General features: G+C 42.2%; 2 protein-coding genes across 2 annotated transcripts in view; both read right to left on the minus strand.

The window, feature by feature from the left end:
* Positions 1–2970: 2970 nt before the first annotated feature.
* On the minus strand, positions 2971–6666 carry cnpy3 (canopy FGF signaling regulator 3). The gene is made up of 6 exons (XM_076982665.1): positions 6454–6666; positions 5983–6109; positions 5690–5786; positions 5095–5217; positions 4802–4919; positions 2971–4001 (listed from the first exon to the last, which is right to left on the minus strand). The coding sequence occupies exons 1-6, from the start codon at positions 6551–6553 to the stop codon at positions 3745–3747; spliced, it is 822 nt and encodes a 273-aa protein (XP_076838780.1). The 5' UTR covers positions 6554–6666; the 3' UTR covers positions 2971–3744.
* Positions 6667–8750: 2084 nt separating this feature from the next.
* Positions 8751–16632, minus strand: part of trpc5a (transient receptor potential cation channel, subfamily C, member 5a) — a 50518-nt gene continuing 42636 nt past the window's right edge. Inside the window, exons 7-11 of the mRNA XM_076982648.1 lie at positions 16421–16616; positions 15997–16203; positions 11716–11757; positions 11464–11553; positions 8751–11063 (exon numbers count right to left, since the gene is read on the minus strand). Of these exons, the coding sequence (XP_076838763.1) occupies positions 10203–11063; positions 11464–11553; positions 11716–11757; positions 15997–16203; positions 16421–16616 (1396 nt within the window). The 3' untranslated portion in view covers positions 8751–10202. The remainder of the gene's footprint in view (positions 11064–11463; positions 11554–11715; positions 11758–15996; positions 16204–16420; positions 16617–16632) is intronic.

Below are 16632 nucleotides of genomic sequence, written 5' to 3' on the forward strand. Positions count from 1 at the left end.
TCAGGGCCACTTTTAAAGTCACCCTGTGCCTATGTGATTGGGTAATCATATTAAATGGACGTTTTCATTTTGCACATTTATGGAGCGCCCAGTGAGCCAAACACTCTGAGAGCGTACATCTGCGATGACACACAGTCTTTCTTTGGACTCATTCTGAATTAAGATCTGTGGTCTAAAAATGGTTTTAAAATGCTTCGGGCACCATGGGAACAGGCTGCAGTTGTAAAAATTCCAGGGTCTAAGATGATGACAAAATAGATGAACGGGGAAAGAATCCATGTCATCCAGCCATAAAAAGCTTAATGATTTTTTTTTTTTCTGATTCCATTTACAGACATGTGTGGCTTAGGTCATGAGTTCACATTAAAATCAGAAGGTAATTTTTTCCTTTCCCCTCCATACAAACCAGTAATAGGGGTGCATCCAAAACCCTTTTATGTCCAGACATTTTATTTGACCCTGGCGTTGAATTGGGACGGCCTTACACTGGGACAGCGGACAGAAGCAAACTCCACCGGACGTGTCCAGGTTCTGAGCTTGAGGGTACGTGGTGTAACAGAGCTGTGAAGATGCTCTCTCGGTCTTAGCCTCTGCTCTCCTGTCGTGCTGCCTGCCTTTGAAGTCCGTAGACATAAACATAGGAACTCAGGAAGAAACCACAGAAGAACAGCAAGCAATTTGGATCCTCAAAATAACAGCTGACATAGTCAGCAGACAGTCTAGTTTCTTCAGTTTCTGTGGTTGCCTTTGATTTTTTTTTTACTTTTTATAGTGAACTTTTTGAAATGCACGTTTAGTTCCCTCAGTTACACACAGTTCTAGTTTGCTATTTGACACACCTGTTATATGTCTCACTATAACATTAAATGAAATAGAGGTGTGTTGCTTAAATTTCCTGTATCTCCAGTAAGGCAGTAAAGAATAGGGATTTTGTTTGCTAAGAATGGTTTAGATATCTAAAGAATCCATCTTTATTCATCCTTACCGAGTCTCTCAGGTCAACTGTGAAGGATATTAATGCCTTTTTATGTGCAACGCTCCATTAATACTCTATGACTTTCTGAGTTTCTCATAAGATGGATATAATTATCTCCTCTTTTCAACAGTGGCTTTCCTTCTTCTATTAGACTTAAGTGCTGCATTTGATACAGTAGATACTCTTTATTGGTCTGCTATTGGTTTAACCTACACTATTGCATGGGTGCAAGTAGATTTCAGTTTGTTGTTTAAGGTAAATACAAGTTTGCCATTGATACTACCATGCATGGTGTACACCAGATTAAGTCAATGGGCCCTTACCATTGTTATCTACATGTCAAGTCATCCACCACCATGATCTTAAAAGTTTCATTGTTAAGCAGATAATACTCAGATTTATCTTGGCATTAAAAACACAACTTCCACCTCCTACACAAATATCCTATATTCATGCCAATCAAACCTTCCAATATCTTGATACTGAGTCCCAATAAAACTTAAGGCCCATCCTCTATAGCCGAGCGTATCAGCCCTACAGCCCGTCTTGCATGCTGGGGCTGTCTGACGCTGGACTCCTAGCTGTGCCCAAATTCAGAGTAGTTACTACTGGGGACCGAACCTTTGGTACCATGTCTGGATTTTTGTTTTACCTTGTTTTAGTCAAGTTTAAAATGTGTATCCTAACTTTCTTATTTGCTCAATAAACTACACACACACCTTCTCTCTCTCTCTCTCTCTCTCTCTCTCTCTCACACACACACACACACACAAAAAACAGACAGTATAGCAGTGTAGTGATTATGCCTGGTTATCAGACCGTCTAGTTGTCAAACTTAAAACATTTCAGTGTCAGTGGTGGACCCTAGTGGTCAAAACTGAAGCGTGTTTCATACATATGCTGTAGATTTAAAAGATTATAATCCTTGTTTTGTAATACATATAACTCAAGCTCACAGCAATGCCTTCCTAGAGGTGTAGTTTAGACATTGCATCTGTAACTGTTTTTCAGTTCAGGCATAAAATTTCATTAAGGGTGAATTTTATAAAGGCCTTCCTTTATAATACAATATGGATGTGGGCACATAAGGGCTGATATCCTTACACTGTTTTCTTGATGCCCAGTGTCTTGTGTCTGAGACACAAGGAGCAACATTATGTTTGATCTTGTGTGTACTTTTTAGCAGCAATTTAACAGTTATATAACAGTTAAGGATTATACATTATGACTTTAAATGGGTTCAGAAAAGTCCTTAATTGAATGTTTAGACAGTAGACATATGGGCAGTGATCCATTCTGCTCTTCTTTTATTATGTTTCTTCTTTTATTGTCGTTGAGTAATTAAGAAAATTATAGTTCATTTTGAAATCACTTCTTCCACATGGAGTTTTCCTAATAAACAACTAAGGTTGCACATCTTGGCCCAGGTGTTTCTACAGGTGCAAAGGAGTAGCAGTTGAATAGCCTGTACAACTAGCCTGTTCAACTACTATATTCAACTACCCGCTTCAACTACCAACTACAGTTGAAACCAGCATGACAACTGGTTATGCTCTTGTTGAATTGACAGCTGTTAAAAATAAGATATGGCATCAATGATTCAGAAGTTCAGTTTTCTGTTGGGAATGATGTCCTCAACTCACTTGAGAATTTCCAAATGTTAAGCGCAACAAAGTCGGTATTCCAAAGAGTATAATTTGCCTAATTTAGCATGGCTGTTATTCAGATGACAAATCCTTCCCACCAAAAAAGAACATAGCCAGCTGTGCTCTCAGATGCTCCCTAACCCCTAACCCATCTGTCGTGAGCATTGCTTTTATAAATTGTCAGAAACCCAGTCTCAAGTGGCCAAAGTCTATGACTTTCAACCACACAGCCTACTTCTACATGAAACCCATGGGTTAACAGCCCAAGCCTGTCAGTAGGGATCGGTGAAGAACAGGTAATATACATGAATAGAAACTTAGAAAAACAAATACAAAAAGCACACAAACTTAAGATTTATATTATCTGACCGGCAGCCAGAGCTTTAATTGCATATCAAAAAACACAAGCTCTTTTAAGATCCTTAGGGACTGCACATCATCAAATAACATGACCTGCGAAAATGCAACACTTGCAATTTGTAATCTCACCACACACATACACAACCTCGCACATATTGTTTCTCATGTTCAGTAGTAGCAGCCTTTGATAGACAAAGCACAGTATTACAGGAATTTAAAAAATGAATATACAAAACAATTGTCTGTGTAATACTGTAATATTGTAGCAAAATGACTTCTTTTAAAGCATTTAGAAATCGCACACAGAAACACTGCATTGACACAGCGATGCGTTTTGAGATCTATTATAGACTTTGCAATATCGGGTTGTGGGAAAAGGAGATAAAATTGAGCGATTACAGTAAAATTTCTGTGATATATAACCAGTGATAGTGATTTTTAACCAGTTATAGCAAAAAAGAAAAACATTAATAAAATGAAACAGATTCACACATTATGGATCTACTGTTTAACTGAAGAGTCAACATAATTTGAAGACATAACCTAAGAATGCAGAACAGTTGTATAATTTTTTTTACACTTCATGTAATTCCCCTCAAAATTCATCACATGACATTTTTGAAGTCAAAAAATCCTTAATTGGATTGAAAAATACGTTCTCTCTTGCCTTTCACAGTTTCCAACACAATTTATAACAAATCGCCAATCACAATTTTTATTCAGAGGTAGGACACAAAACCAGAAGGAATTGAATTGGACAGGTCAGAGTTCAGTTTTCTCCTGCTGAAGAGGGACACTGTCCTGAATCTCCTCGGCGGAGGTGTGCCCCTCCTCATTTTTCTGCTTGTCCAAGCGCTCCTCGGCCACTTTCCCCTTTTTCTTCTTCTTCTTCGACTTCTTCTCCTTTTTTTGGCCGTCCTCACCACCTTTGGCCTTTTTCTTGTTCTTCTTTTTCTTTTTGTCTTCTGCGATGGCTGCCATGTCTCCTTTCTTCCCAACCCAAGATTCTTCCAGGCAGGCTTCAGACAAGATGGTGGAGAGAATGAAGGAGAGATAAATAAATTTACTCATTAATTAAAGTTAAACCAGCCACCTGCCAGTGTCCTCCCTTTTGCTTTTCCTGATGAACTCCCCTGTGAACTCTTTGCAGAATCTGTACAACAATGAATAGGTGGACCCGAAGAACTATTTTCTTCAGGAGTGCCGTTTGCACTTAATTTGGGATTATTCACCCATTTATGTTGCTGTGTTCTGTGATAATGTTGACAGCTGTGCAATAAACTATGTACTAAGTTACTAAACCCAGTTTAATGTAACTGGCATGACTATTATGGGAATAAATCCATAAAATGAAAAAAATAATTATTAAGAAGAGGACACTGGTACAGGATAGCATGAACTTGAAAAACTGTCAGGACATTGTTCCTAGCCAATCAAAGCCATAGTTTACATCACTTATGGTTACCCTCGTTCACCGTAGTTTGTTATGGAGGCTAAATGCAAAACGTAAAGGGTGATATTTTATGTGCACTGTGTCAGCTGTGAAACCTCTACACGTTAGTGTCTGAACTAGGACATCACTTTTGCTGCTCGGGGAGTTTGTAAAAAGAAACTGAAGTTAACTTTGGAAGCCCAAACAGACTCGAATCTCAAGGCTTCCGTCACGAATCGAGCACTCATTCACCTTGAGTGCCTGACCTCGCTGCCCAACACAACACTGACACACACAGCTACAGACCTGCTGTGGCAGTTTGTGACCTTCCTGAAAGTGAAGACCATATAGGTTTCCTTATCCACCGAATACAAAAGATCAACCTACACATGTCTTGTCCTTTCAGGACATGTTTCTCGCACAGGTAATTTGTGAGGTCTTCCTCCTGGTTGCCTTTATACCAGTCTTCAATAACGTCTTCATACTGCTCGATCATTACGTCACACTAAATGATGGAGGGAAAAAAAAAACATACAAATGTAACAACACACAGAGACAGAGAGAAAGCCGTCGACAGCTCTGCACGCTTAGCACACGCGCGTGTGCTGATCGGCGCGGGGCGGAGCACGGAGGTGTGTGCGTCACACTCCACGAGGAGGGGTCTTCAAACTCACGCTCACCTGCTTCTTGAGATCAGCCACCTCCGCACTTGTCTCGTTCCACAGCTCGTAAGGAATGTCCATGACAACCTTCACCCCCTTATGGACCAGGTTGTGCAAGGTGGAAAACGTCTCGGACATGCCCTATGCACGGAGAAATGGAGACCAAAGCTGAGCAGCATAGCGGACAGTAGTGCAAAGCAGACCGATGTGACCTATTTCGTTACACACATCATTATGTAATCAGTCAAATGTCTATATTCTAAAATACTTTAAAGTAAACACTAAATGTCTGTTCTAGGGTTACCGAGGACAGAATGAAGTAACCATAGGGCTGCGTTATGTTTGATCATGACAATTCAGGTTATAAGTATGTCGGCAGTTACTTAGCCACTGCAGGGAAACACCTGTGGCCTAAGGCAACACTTAAACAAACAAACAAACAAAACAATTAAATGAGCTATCCAAACAATCACATTAATATTGTTCAGAGAATCTGCAGCAGAAAGGACATTTCTTTTATTAGAGTATCATTGCATTCGTGCTCTGGTAGTGAACTACTGTTTGACTTCATGCCACACCACAATGTCCAGGTGAATTAGGGTCCTTTTCTCACCTTGGCAAAGCGATTGCTGCCATCTCTCTCCTTGTGGAGATTGTACTGCAGAATTCTTGAACACACACTTTCCATTACTTCTATAAAACGGATATCACTAGACATCACACACACACACACACACACACACACACACACACACACACACACACACACACACACACACACACACACACAGGTATTGCCTTTACAGCCTATTAGTTCAGACACTTTTGTTTGTCTACATACTACAATAGTATATTATGATAATATATAACGGTCACCCACAGACCAAAGGTAGAGACATCACTTACGATTTAACATATTTGATAGGTGGTGCACCTTTATCGTCCAGGAAACGGTAGTTCGTCTCTATAACTTCCTTCGTTTTGCCAGTTTCGTCTAATGCTGATTTCATTTCAATGCTCAGAAACTTGCACACTGTAGGGTGAAAGCACATTTTAGAGGGGACATTACTGTACAGGAACTCGCCAGTCTGATATAAATAACACAAGTCTTCCGTTACAGGAAACGAGTATCAGTCTTGATACATTTAACTGCAGTCCCATTTCTGCTTTTGATCAACGTCCCTGTCAATCACACGTTCAATGACATCGCTGCAGGCGATAACGGCACGAACGGCCATTCCAACATTTCACACCATTATCTAATGCATTAATAACCTACTGGTGTGACCTTCATGTTGATGTTCAAACACACAACATATGAAGACCTGAATTAAATAAACCTGCACAAATCCTGCTGCTCCGAGAAAAAAAACTTACCTTCACATTTATTTGGTAAATGTACCCAGTCATCACTGTCGCCTTTAAGAGCCGAATAGGTACTTACGTAAACCAATAACATAAAAATTAACACATTCATTGCAAAACGGTACGCCGATGTTAATTTATAAAAGAGAATTCTGCAGAATTGAGATCTTTCATCCAGCCTGTATTTATGAATATTCCACTTCCGCCATAACCTTTATGGAACGTGGACCTTCCGCAAATTAAACCAATCAGGAACGGCGAAGTGGCATGGCAGGACCAATAGGAGAAGGTGGGAGGGGCTACGCCTGTGCGCGTCTAACTGTAAGTGCAGCAAATAGCTCCGCGTCCTATTAAGATTTAAAAGGTTTCTTGGCGGTTGTGGACATTAAAGATGCAGGATCCAGTCCTCTAATAAATGTATTATCCTTAATACTACTCAGCCAAATAACTGCCTATATTCCGGTCTTACTTACTCCAGTACATAGCTGTTTGTATATTAGCTGTTTGTATATTCAATTATCACCAGCTCCAATCGATTCTGGTATAATTAGGTTATTTTATATTATTTAAAAAATAACAGATATTTTGATGTGGCTGACAGACATTCCGGGTGCTATGAATGCGGGCGTTACCACCACAAACTGTGTTGCTGGATTGACTGTTTTACTGTGTCACTCCTGGGTTAAGAGGAGTCCTCCACTCCCAGACGTTTATCCACCTTTGGTCTCGTGGTAAGATGTGGAGGTGTGAGGTGTAGAAGAAATCTCAGTATTGTATCATGAATAGAACATTTTAGGAAATCTGCGAATCTGTGGGGAGAGATGGGTATAAAATATAATATTCCATTGCAACTTCATCTTTTGGGCAGGTATTTTGGTCAGTAAGATATCTTTAAATGTTTGATGTTAGATGAAATGCAGAAAACGTATCGTAAGACCTCTTTTTACCTCTTTTGCGCTCCTTAGTGTGATTCCCACGTATGTCCAGCAGAGGGCAGCGAGTAGCTTTTGTTGAAAGCTCACCCACGCAAATGCTTGGATATTAGATTTATACTTTTATCTATTGAATAAAAATTCTTTTGCGTTATATTTTGAATTATTTTCCATGTAGTCTTCAAATTAAAGCATTAAAATTAAAGCAGTCAAATACCATAATGTCCAGGTCTAAAAACTTGTTAAAAATTGTAAAAAAAAAAAAAAAAAAAACCCTTCAGTATTGTTTGTTGGTATTTAAATGACACGGGCACTATGGTATGCGCACTATGCTCGGTTTAGGGGTGTGTTTTGCAGTAAATGTATTTTCCGATGTTGGTACAGAAAACAATGAATGTATTTCCGCTCGAATTTCCGCTGGGAGATTCCGCCATTATATTAGGCCTAAAGTGGTTTTTGAGTGCGTTTGAGTGCATATCTGCGCATGCGCAGTTGGGCAGCACAGCGTTCCTATGGAACAGGGACAACAAGGTGACTTCACCAAGGTCATGAGATCACATTCCCAGGGCGCACGTTTACTGTCATACGGATAAATATGTAAGTCGTCTTAGATGACAGCCTCTGCCATAATTAGAGTATAAAAACTCTAAGCTTGCTATTTTTTTAAGTGTAAATTGTGATTTCAGTTTCCCAAAGCGTACAATTATACTTGAGTTTATTCCTTACATCACTTTGCGCATAGTGTCAAAGTTAAATCTGCTCCGTGCTGTCGAGCTGGGTTTGCGTCAGCAAAGGCAAACCAGATATTAGTGACGCAGTCAGACCAATGACGTTTCATTCGCAGACGTTCAGGTGCAGAAAATGTGTGGGGGCGCGTTTGAATCAAGTGCGCGCGCACTCACGGGAACAAGCTTCGGGTCCCAAATGAGTGTGAGGCGGACGTCATCAGTTCAGTGATGCCAATTGTGTCATGTATGGTGGAGATTTGTGTCAGCTGGGGATTCTTGGAGATGGTCTCGTCCCGTGCACGAGCGCAGCGCGTGCCTTCAGCGTCCACGTTGCCGCAGCTCTCCGTACCGAGTACAAACATCCATCATACTTGGCCCGCTACAATAGCAGGAGAGTAACTAAACATTCGCCCAACTGCCAGTGGATTCAGGCCAAGACAACAGATCTTGGCAGTTAAGGCACTGAAGCCATAGAAGGGCTTTAAAGTCTATAAAAAGCAGGGAAAAAATCACGTCCACTGTAGATTTAAGGTGATTTTGTTGAGGTACATTTAACATGTGGTTCCTCATTCACAGTTTTGTTATGAAAACAGTAAAAGACGCAGACATTTTCTCTTCCGGGGTTTTTTTTTTCCTCTTTAAAATCGCAGTGTTTATTTGATAAAGCAATTAACATGAAATCCAGAGTGTATTTTGTAATTGTACATATTATTCAAGACTATAAATGTTAATTCTATTCTAACCAAACACCATTAGAGTCATGCAAAAACTCCGTCTGACCATGCTATAGCAAAAATGTGAGTGCTCTTGTGCAGATATTAGGCATATTTGTGAAAGTTTATTGAATTATTACTCTGGGCTTCATCTTGTGCAAATGAATGTAGATCTCAGAATCTGCAAGATCTGTGTTGTTCAAATGCAAACGTTCTCATTTCACCAGCTCAGTTCAAGTTTTAATCATTCAGCACTTTTTACAATAGACATTATCACAAAGCAGCTTTACAGAAAGCTTTAACAGCACATTTACTAATTATGCATTTAAATTAATATATGAAAATAAAATCTATATAATTTATATAGATCTATATAATGTTTGTATGTCTGAGTATTGCCAGCCACTCTCATATATTCAGAAGGCTGCAAAAAAAATAAACAATCAAGTTAACTTGAACTAAATGAAATTGAAGCAAACAGACTAAATGCACATGGAGCGTCAGTCTCCCAGACCAGGATTAGGGGACGATGGCACTGGCAGCGTGTTTACTGGATGTGAAGCCTCTGTTTTCTCATCATTGGAAGATGTGTTTGAATTAGCAGGTTCAAACAGCTGACGAGACCCTGTCTGTGGTCATGCAGAAGTGGAAAAGTGATTATTTAAAACAAAATAACAATCCTGTGTTAAAGGTGTAATTGAGCTCAGCCCCTAAATTCAAGAGGTGATCTTCCATCTCAACACACTTTAAGCTCTAGCAGTACGTAGTCTATATACTGGTTAAAGGTTTAAAAGCTGGCATGCTAATATGTAAAATCATTTTCATCGATTTTATCAGCATGAGGCCAGTCCATGTCTCAGTCTCAGTCACTGTCCACAATGTCAGGTTTGCCCGTTGCCTACAAAATAAAGCTTGCTAATTTTGTAATGCAATTCTATTTTGATTATCTATGTGTATATCAAAGGAAACTTCTCTTAGCATGTATTTGCGTGTGGTGTGTATATATATTTGCGAGAGGTGGAAGGTGTGTGTACGTTGTGTGCATGCCTGTGCAAAACTAAATGATTTGATAATGTTCAGTGCTTTATTAGTTGCAAGAAGTGCTATGGTTGGACAGTAGATGCTCACACAGTTTCTGTTAACACTTTAAAGTAAGCTGATAACATTCCATGTCCCTTCTGTTTTCTTGCTGTTCAAATTTTTATATAAGAATAATGGAGTTTACTAAAAACGCATTCACTTAATCCACAAGCCTCACGTATCCATGAAAAAATTCCAGCAGTTCAAATAAAAAAATTGCTGTTCTTAATAGGAAGGTCATTGTTATTGGTATCATCAAATATTACTGTTATTATTAAAGTGCATTTATCGAGTGCATGCTTGCGATACTATAGCTGCGTGGTCACTGAGTCATCATGATCCACCTCACAGTGGGCGGAGACTGCTCTGTGTCCATCAAAAGGCCCGACCAATCCCTGAAACACGTCCTCACTCGAGTCTAGGAGACGAGAACTAGAGGCCGAGAAGCTGGAAGCACAGTGTAGGGAAGTGGGAGGGGACAGGGGACCCATAGTGGTCAGGACGTCCCTCTCTCCGGTTCTTTGTCTGTTGGCCGTCCTGGGAACATCGCCACAGCCAGCTGTGGCGGGCCCATCCGCATGATTCAGGCCAGTCTCGCTCCGCGTGACCGGACCGGCGCCGCGGGCGAAACCCAGGTCTTGCCACGCTCCCGGGGGCTGGAGCAGTCCGTCTGAGATGGTGTAAGTGGCGGCTGTCACGCCGGCAGGCTGGGGGAGTCGGGTACCCATGCGGGAGAAGAGGAGTCCCAGCTGTCTGAAGGAGTTCTTCCCAGAACCGGGCAAGCTCGCTAACCTACTCCACGCACTGGAGGGGGCCAACACGGCACCGGTCGCAGAGGAAGTGGAAGAGCAGGGTGAGGGGCTTTTCCTCAGTCCGTTGATCTTTGGTCTGTCCTCCCTGCGCAGCGGGGCTATCGCCGTGGTCGCCATGGGGAAATCCATACCGGCGATGGAGTGAATGAGGGCGGAGACGCCATGCGGGGCGTCCGACGTCGGAACCCCTTTGAAGGACACTGCCCTGCCTTTACTGCCACCGCCGTCACCGTCGTCGCTGGCGTCGTCTCGAAGCGTAGCGTCACTGCTCGAAGAGAATGTGCGACGCGGGGGCTTACGGTTCCCGAGAAGATCCAAAACTTCGTAGCGAAAACTAGAGATATCCTGCTTCAGCTCCTGCACCAAGAAGCCACAGACACTTTGATCAGTATTTCAGTATTCCATTCAGTATTTCAGTATTCTGTTCAGTATTTCGGTATTCTATTCAGTATTTCAGTATTCTATTCAGTATTTCAGTTATCAGCAGTTACATCTTCATAAAGGATGAAAATGTGTAAGAACTGAAATCATATCTAATTACTTTAAGATTTACTCATATATTTATTTATGATTTTTGAAATTTGAGCTTCCTGCAAATGTTACTGAACTGTAGTTGCTTTTCTTATATGAGGACCAGACTACAGTAAACTACATCTCACTGAATCGTGTATGTAAGACAGAAATGACTAAGCGCACACTGTTGATTTATTATTATAGATTTATTTACTGTGTAGGTCTGATGTTTGAGAACAGCTACCTTGAAGTTCTCCTCGGTCAGCCCTTCGTTCGTCTTCGCACTGCGAATCATAGCTGCTACGTATCTCTTCACTAGATTACGAATCACCTCCTGAGAAGAAAGAGAGGGTAGGGTCGTATTGGGGGCAGATTAACACGGCTCTCTTATCTGGAAATGAGGTGCATTATCAGGCTATAATTATCTAGTTAGGGAGGGGCAATGTCGAACCAATCGATTCGGGGGGGAGGTTTCATACCCTCCTCTTCAACATACCTGATACTGTTTATTCTGAATAATCCGGTCAGCATGCTTTTCCTGAAAAGCAAAGCAGATTGACAGATTTACAGACTGCTCAATATTGAAGAGTATTTCATAAACTGATTATCTACTGGGATTTTCACGCATAACCATCTCATCTTTACAGAGAAAGATCTGAAAATGAGAAAATATCCAGTGAGTCTTGCTGATGCCAGAGGTCAGAGGAGAATGGCCAGACTGGTTTGGGCTGATACAACGGCAGCGGTAACACAGATAACCAGTCGTTACAACACATCAAATCTTGAGGCAGATGGGCTACAGCAGCAGAAGACCACACCAGGTGCCACTCCTGTCAGCTAAGAACAGGAAGCTACAATTCACACAGGCTCACCAAAATTGGACAAAAGAAGATTGGAAAAATGTTGCCTGGTCTGATGAGTCTCAATTTGTGCTACAACATTCGGATAGTAGGATCAGAATTTGGCGTCAACAACATGAAAGCATAGATCCTTTCTGCCTTGTATCAATGGTTCAGGCTGGTGGTGGTGAGGCAAAGGTGTGGGGGATATTTTCCTTTGCGTCCATTAGTACCAATTGAGCATCGTGTCAACGAGTATTGTTGCTGACTGTGCCCATCCCTTTATAACAATAGTGTACCCATCTTCTGATGGTTACTTCCAGCAGGATAACGTGCCATGTCATAAAGCGTGAATCATCTCGGACTGGTTTCTTGAATTCACTGTACTCTAATGGCCTCCACAGTCATCAGATCTCAATCCAATAGAGCACCTTTGGGATGTGGTGAAACAGGAGATTCACATCATGGATGTGCAGCCGACAAATCTGCAGCAACTGTGTGATGCTATCATGTCAATATGGACCAGACTCTCTGAGGAATGTTTCCAGTACCTTGTTGAATCTATGCCATGAAGGATTAAGGCAGTTCTGAAGGCAAAAGGGGGTCCAACCCAGTACTAGCAAGGTGTACCTAATAAAGTTGGCAGTGAGTGTAAATGGAGCATGTCTGTGAGGACATCACAACCATAAGTTGAACGGAACGAAGGAGGTCTGTAACAGCACCTCTCTGAACTGAAGAGCAGGACGGAGGAGGTCTGTAACAGCGCCTCTCTGAACTGAAGAACAGGACGGAGGAGGTCTGTAACAGCGCCTCTCTGAACTGAAGAACAGGATGGAGGAGGTCTGTGACAGCACCTCTCTGAACTGAAGAAGAGCAGGACGGAGGAGGTCTGTAACAGCGCCTCTCTGAACTGAAGAACAGGACGGAGGAGGTCTGTGACAGCACCTCTCTGAACTGAAGAAGAGCAGGACGGAGGAGGTCTGTAACAGCACCTCTCTGAACTGAAGAAGAACAGGACGGAGGAGGTCTGTGACAGCACCTCTCTAAACTGAAGAAGAACAGGACGGAGGAGGTCTGTAACAGCACCTCTGAACTGTAGAAGAACAGGACGGAGGAGGTCTGTAACAGCACCTCTCTGAACTGAAGAAGAACAGGACGGAGGAGGTCTGTGACAGCACCTCTCTGAACTGAAGAAGAACAGGACGGAGGAGGTCTGTAACAGCACCTCTCTGAACTGAAGAAGAACAGGACGGAGGAGGTCTGTGACAGCACCTCTCTAAACTGAAGAAGAACAGGACGGAGGAGGTCTGTAACAGCACCTCTGAACTGAAGAAGAACAGGACGGAGGAGGTCTGTAACAGCACCTCTCTGAACTGAAGAAGAGCAGGACGGAGGAGGTCTGTAACAGCACCTCTCTGAACTGAAGAAGAGCAGGACGGAGGAGGTCTGTAACAGCACCTCTCTGAACTGAAGAAGAGCAGGACGGAGGAGGTCTGTGACAGCACCTCTCTGAACTGAAGAAGAACAGGACGGAGGAGGTCTGTGACAGCGCCTCTCTGAACTGAAGAAGAACAGGACGGAGGAGGTCTGTAACAGCACCTCTCTGAACTGAAGAAGAACAGGACGGAGGAGGTCTGTAACAGCACCTCTCTGAACTGAAGAAGAACAGGACGGAGGAGGTCTGTGACAGCACCTCTCTGAACTGAAGAAGAACAGGACGGAGGAGGTCTGTAACAGCACCTCTCTGAACTGAAGAAGAGCAGGACGGAGGAGGTCTGTAACAGCACCTCTCTGAACTGAAGAAGAACAGGACGGAGGAGGTCTGTGACAGCACCTTTCTGAACTGAAGAAGAACAGGACGGAGGAGGTCTGTAACAGCACCTCTCTGAACTGAAGAAGAGCAGGACGGAGGAGGTCTGTGACAGCACCTCTCTGAACTGAAGAAGAACAGGACGGAGGAGGTCTGTAACAGTGCCTCTCTGAACTGTTGCCCACACAGAACTGTAGAACAGCTCAGTATACTTAGAGGGGGAAAAAAGCCAACTGCCATTTTGCTCGTTACCTGAAATTGGCTAGAAGATTTATATTGCTTATGTCAGTTAAAGGAACTCCCTCCACTCTTGAAGACTCACAGATACAGACAGCAAATGTCACTGCAAGAGCGTAGGATGATTTATGGGTTCTGAAATGTTCCTATAGCAAACTGTTTGGGTATGTGGGTATAGCCACATTAAAGGAAACCAGAATGAAAGGTGTTTCTAAATACAGGAAGTTGATTAGCCAGAAATAAACTTCCACAGTTCGAAATTCAGTTCAACACGCCCTGCTCTGCTAAGATATAAGATATGGAAGGAGAAAACTCTGAGAGAATTTAGGTTTATAATAAAACTGTGCAGGTCTTAACAACTGCTGAATGTAGATCCTTGATACATACATATATCATTTCAAAGCTAATCTATAAGTTCATCTTGCTTCTTGTTCATCTTATGCCAGTGGTTATTTCTTTAAGTGTGTTAAAGGACAGCATCCATTACTGCCATGTGTGCCTTTGAGCTCACCAAATATAGAAACAGCATGGCTTTACAGAGTTCCACTAGAAGGATGTTTTACAGAGCAATCTGCTAGAAAGCCTCTCAACTCTCATAAAATGCAGTAGTTAAAATTCATCATCTAATTATCAAGCCTTGCAGGCAATGAATCAGATGCATTAGTAGAGTTGTCGCCGGTAATAGAACAGCTGAACCTCCAAAACCTTTTCGGCCTTTAGGGCTCTAATAAATAATAATAACAACAACAATAATAATAATATTAATAATAATAATGTACTACAAGTGCATTTCTTTAGGTCTCCAACAGATTTTTTTCTAATGGCACCCCCCTCTCTCTCCCTCACTCTCTCTCTCTTTCTCTCTCCCTCCCTCCCTCCCTCCCTCTCTCATAGACACACACACATATACGCACACCCACACACATTCAGGCAACGTATTACTGAGATCAAATCTCCAGAGTTATATAAATCTGCCTACATGTAAAACCTAAAAGCAGAACGGCAATCTAACAATCTTGTGTCTGACCAAACCTGCATCATGGTATCATGGTCAGTGTTTGGTGATAAACAGCACATTTGAAATGGTAAGTGGAGATGTGTGAGGAATTAAGAGAAGATAATTTAATTCTACATAAAAATATAAAATATGTAAAATATAAAGTCTATTGATGATCTATTATTTGCTACATAAAATGAATGGACTACATAGGTAGTAGTATAATAAAACCTGGGATAAAGAGAGCAAGGTCATGATAACTGGTTCAACACGTTCCTCATGAAGATGTCTTGATCCTGATTTTCTTTCTATTGTGGAAGAGCTTGTTGATTGAATTTTGAGCTTCCTGTATTACAAAACTACCACATGAACATTGGGTTTCGACTTTGAAATCTTTTTGTAACGTGTGATCAAAAAAATAATACATCCTTGTGTTGCTTTATAACGGTTCACAGAGCAACACTTATAAATGCTTATTTGCTTACGGAGGTGAATTTGGGCGTGGAATCTCTTAGAGGCCTGTTTCCTGACTTCCAAGTCTTTTTGAAATTTGGTTTCTATGCTATTGCACACATCCTCAGCACCTCTAAGGGTGCACGTGCCTCCACCATTGCACATAAATCTTGCAACCACCTCAGTGTGCCTGGGTAAGAATACTAATTACTCGACTTTGCATTGCAACAAAGCATGTCGCCAGTCCCCCTCCTCGTGTGAGAACACAACCCATCGCATTATTAAGGACACTCATCACATGGCATCACAACAGTGGACAACGTGTCCTTCATGTCCGATTTGCTTGTTTACATTTAGGACCTTCGAACTGCATTCCTGTCATGGGACTAAAGTGGAATGAGCAGAATTGAGCTTGATCTACACGAACACAGTTTTGCTTACAGTTAAATCCTTGAGGTTCTCGTGTTTGTTGTCATCCTGCGGGGCACGGTCTGCCCTGCACAGCCGCCTGTGTACCCAAAGGCAGAGGTACCATGCTGACTTGGGGCTTGGGATGATATTGAACGGCGGTGGAAGCGTGCCACCCTCATCAAAATAACTCATCCACAGCTTGGTCCTGGCGAACTTCCACTCGATGTCCGCGTGGTCCTAGGGGACACAAGCGCACAGGGAGTCCTACATGAGTTAGAACTTCGAATCTAGGAGAATAATCAGAAGCACTTTACAACAGGCCACAGTCTTGCAGGAGCACCTTTGATAGCTGTAAGAGCTGAACGAGTGGCATGTGCACCAATGCGTCAATGCAGATGCTCAAAAAAACAGAAGTTGTGTAGCAAATACACAGTCAGAGGTCCTCACTACTCACAGCAATGAGCTGGTAGGAGTTGTTCATCATGGCAATGAGCATGTTGAGGAGAACCACCAGCGAAATCACGTTGTACGTGCCAAACATGGTGGCGCCCACGAACTCCGTGAACTCGTGTCTCGCTTTCACATTGGTGACATAAAGGTTCAGCAGACCGAATATGGACCAGAACAGGGACTGGAGGGTTTCAAATAACCTGAGGAAGAGACGTA

Source organism: Brachyhypopomus gauderio, chromosome 20 (assembly GCF_052324685.1).
Source record: "Brachyhypopomus gauderio isolate BG-103 chromosome 20, BGAUD_0.2, whole genome shotgun sequence".
NCBI lineage: Eukaryota > Metazoa > Chordata > Actinopteri > Gymnotiformes > Hypopomidae > Brachyhypopomus > Brachyhypopomus gauderio.

Excerpts from the sequence above, each read along its gene's own strand:
- cnpy3 (XM_076982665.1), bottom strand. The coding sequence starts at position 6,553 with ATGAATGTGTTAATTTTTATGTTATTGGTTTACGTAAGTACCTATTCG. Across the intron at positions 5,218-5,689 it reads GCAGCAATCGCTTTGCCAAG|GGCATGTCCGAGACGTTTTC; the intron begins GTGAGAAAAGGA and ends CTCCGTGCATAG. Across the intron at positions 4,002-4,801 it reads CCTGAAAGGACAAGACATGT|CCTGCCTGGAAGAATCTTGG; the intron begins GTAGGTTGATCT and ends TCTTGTCTGAAG.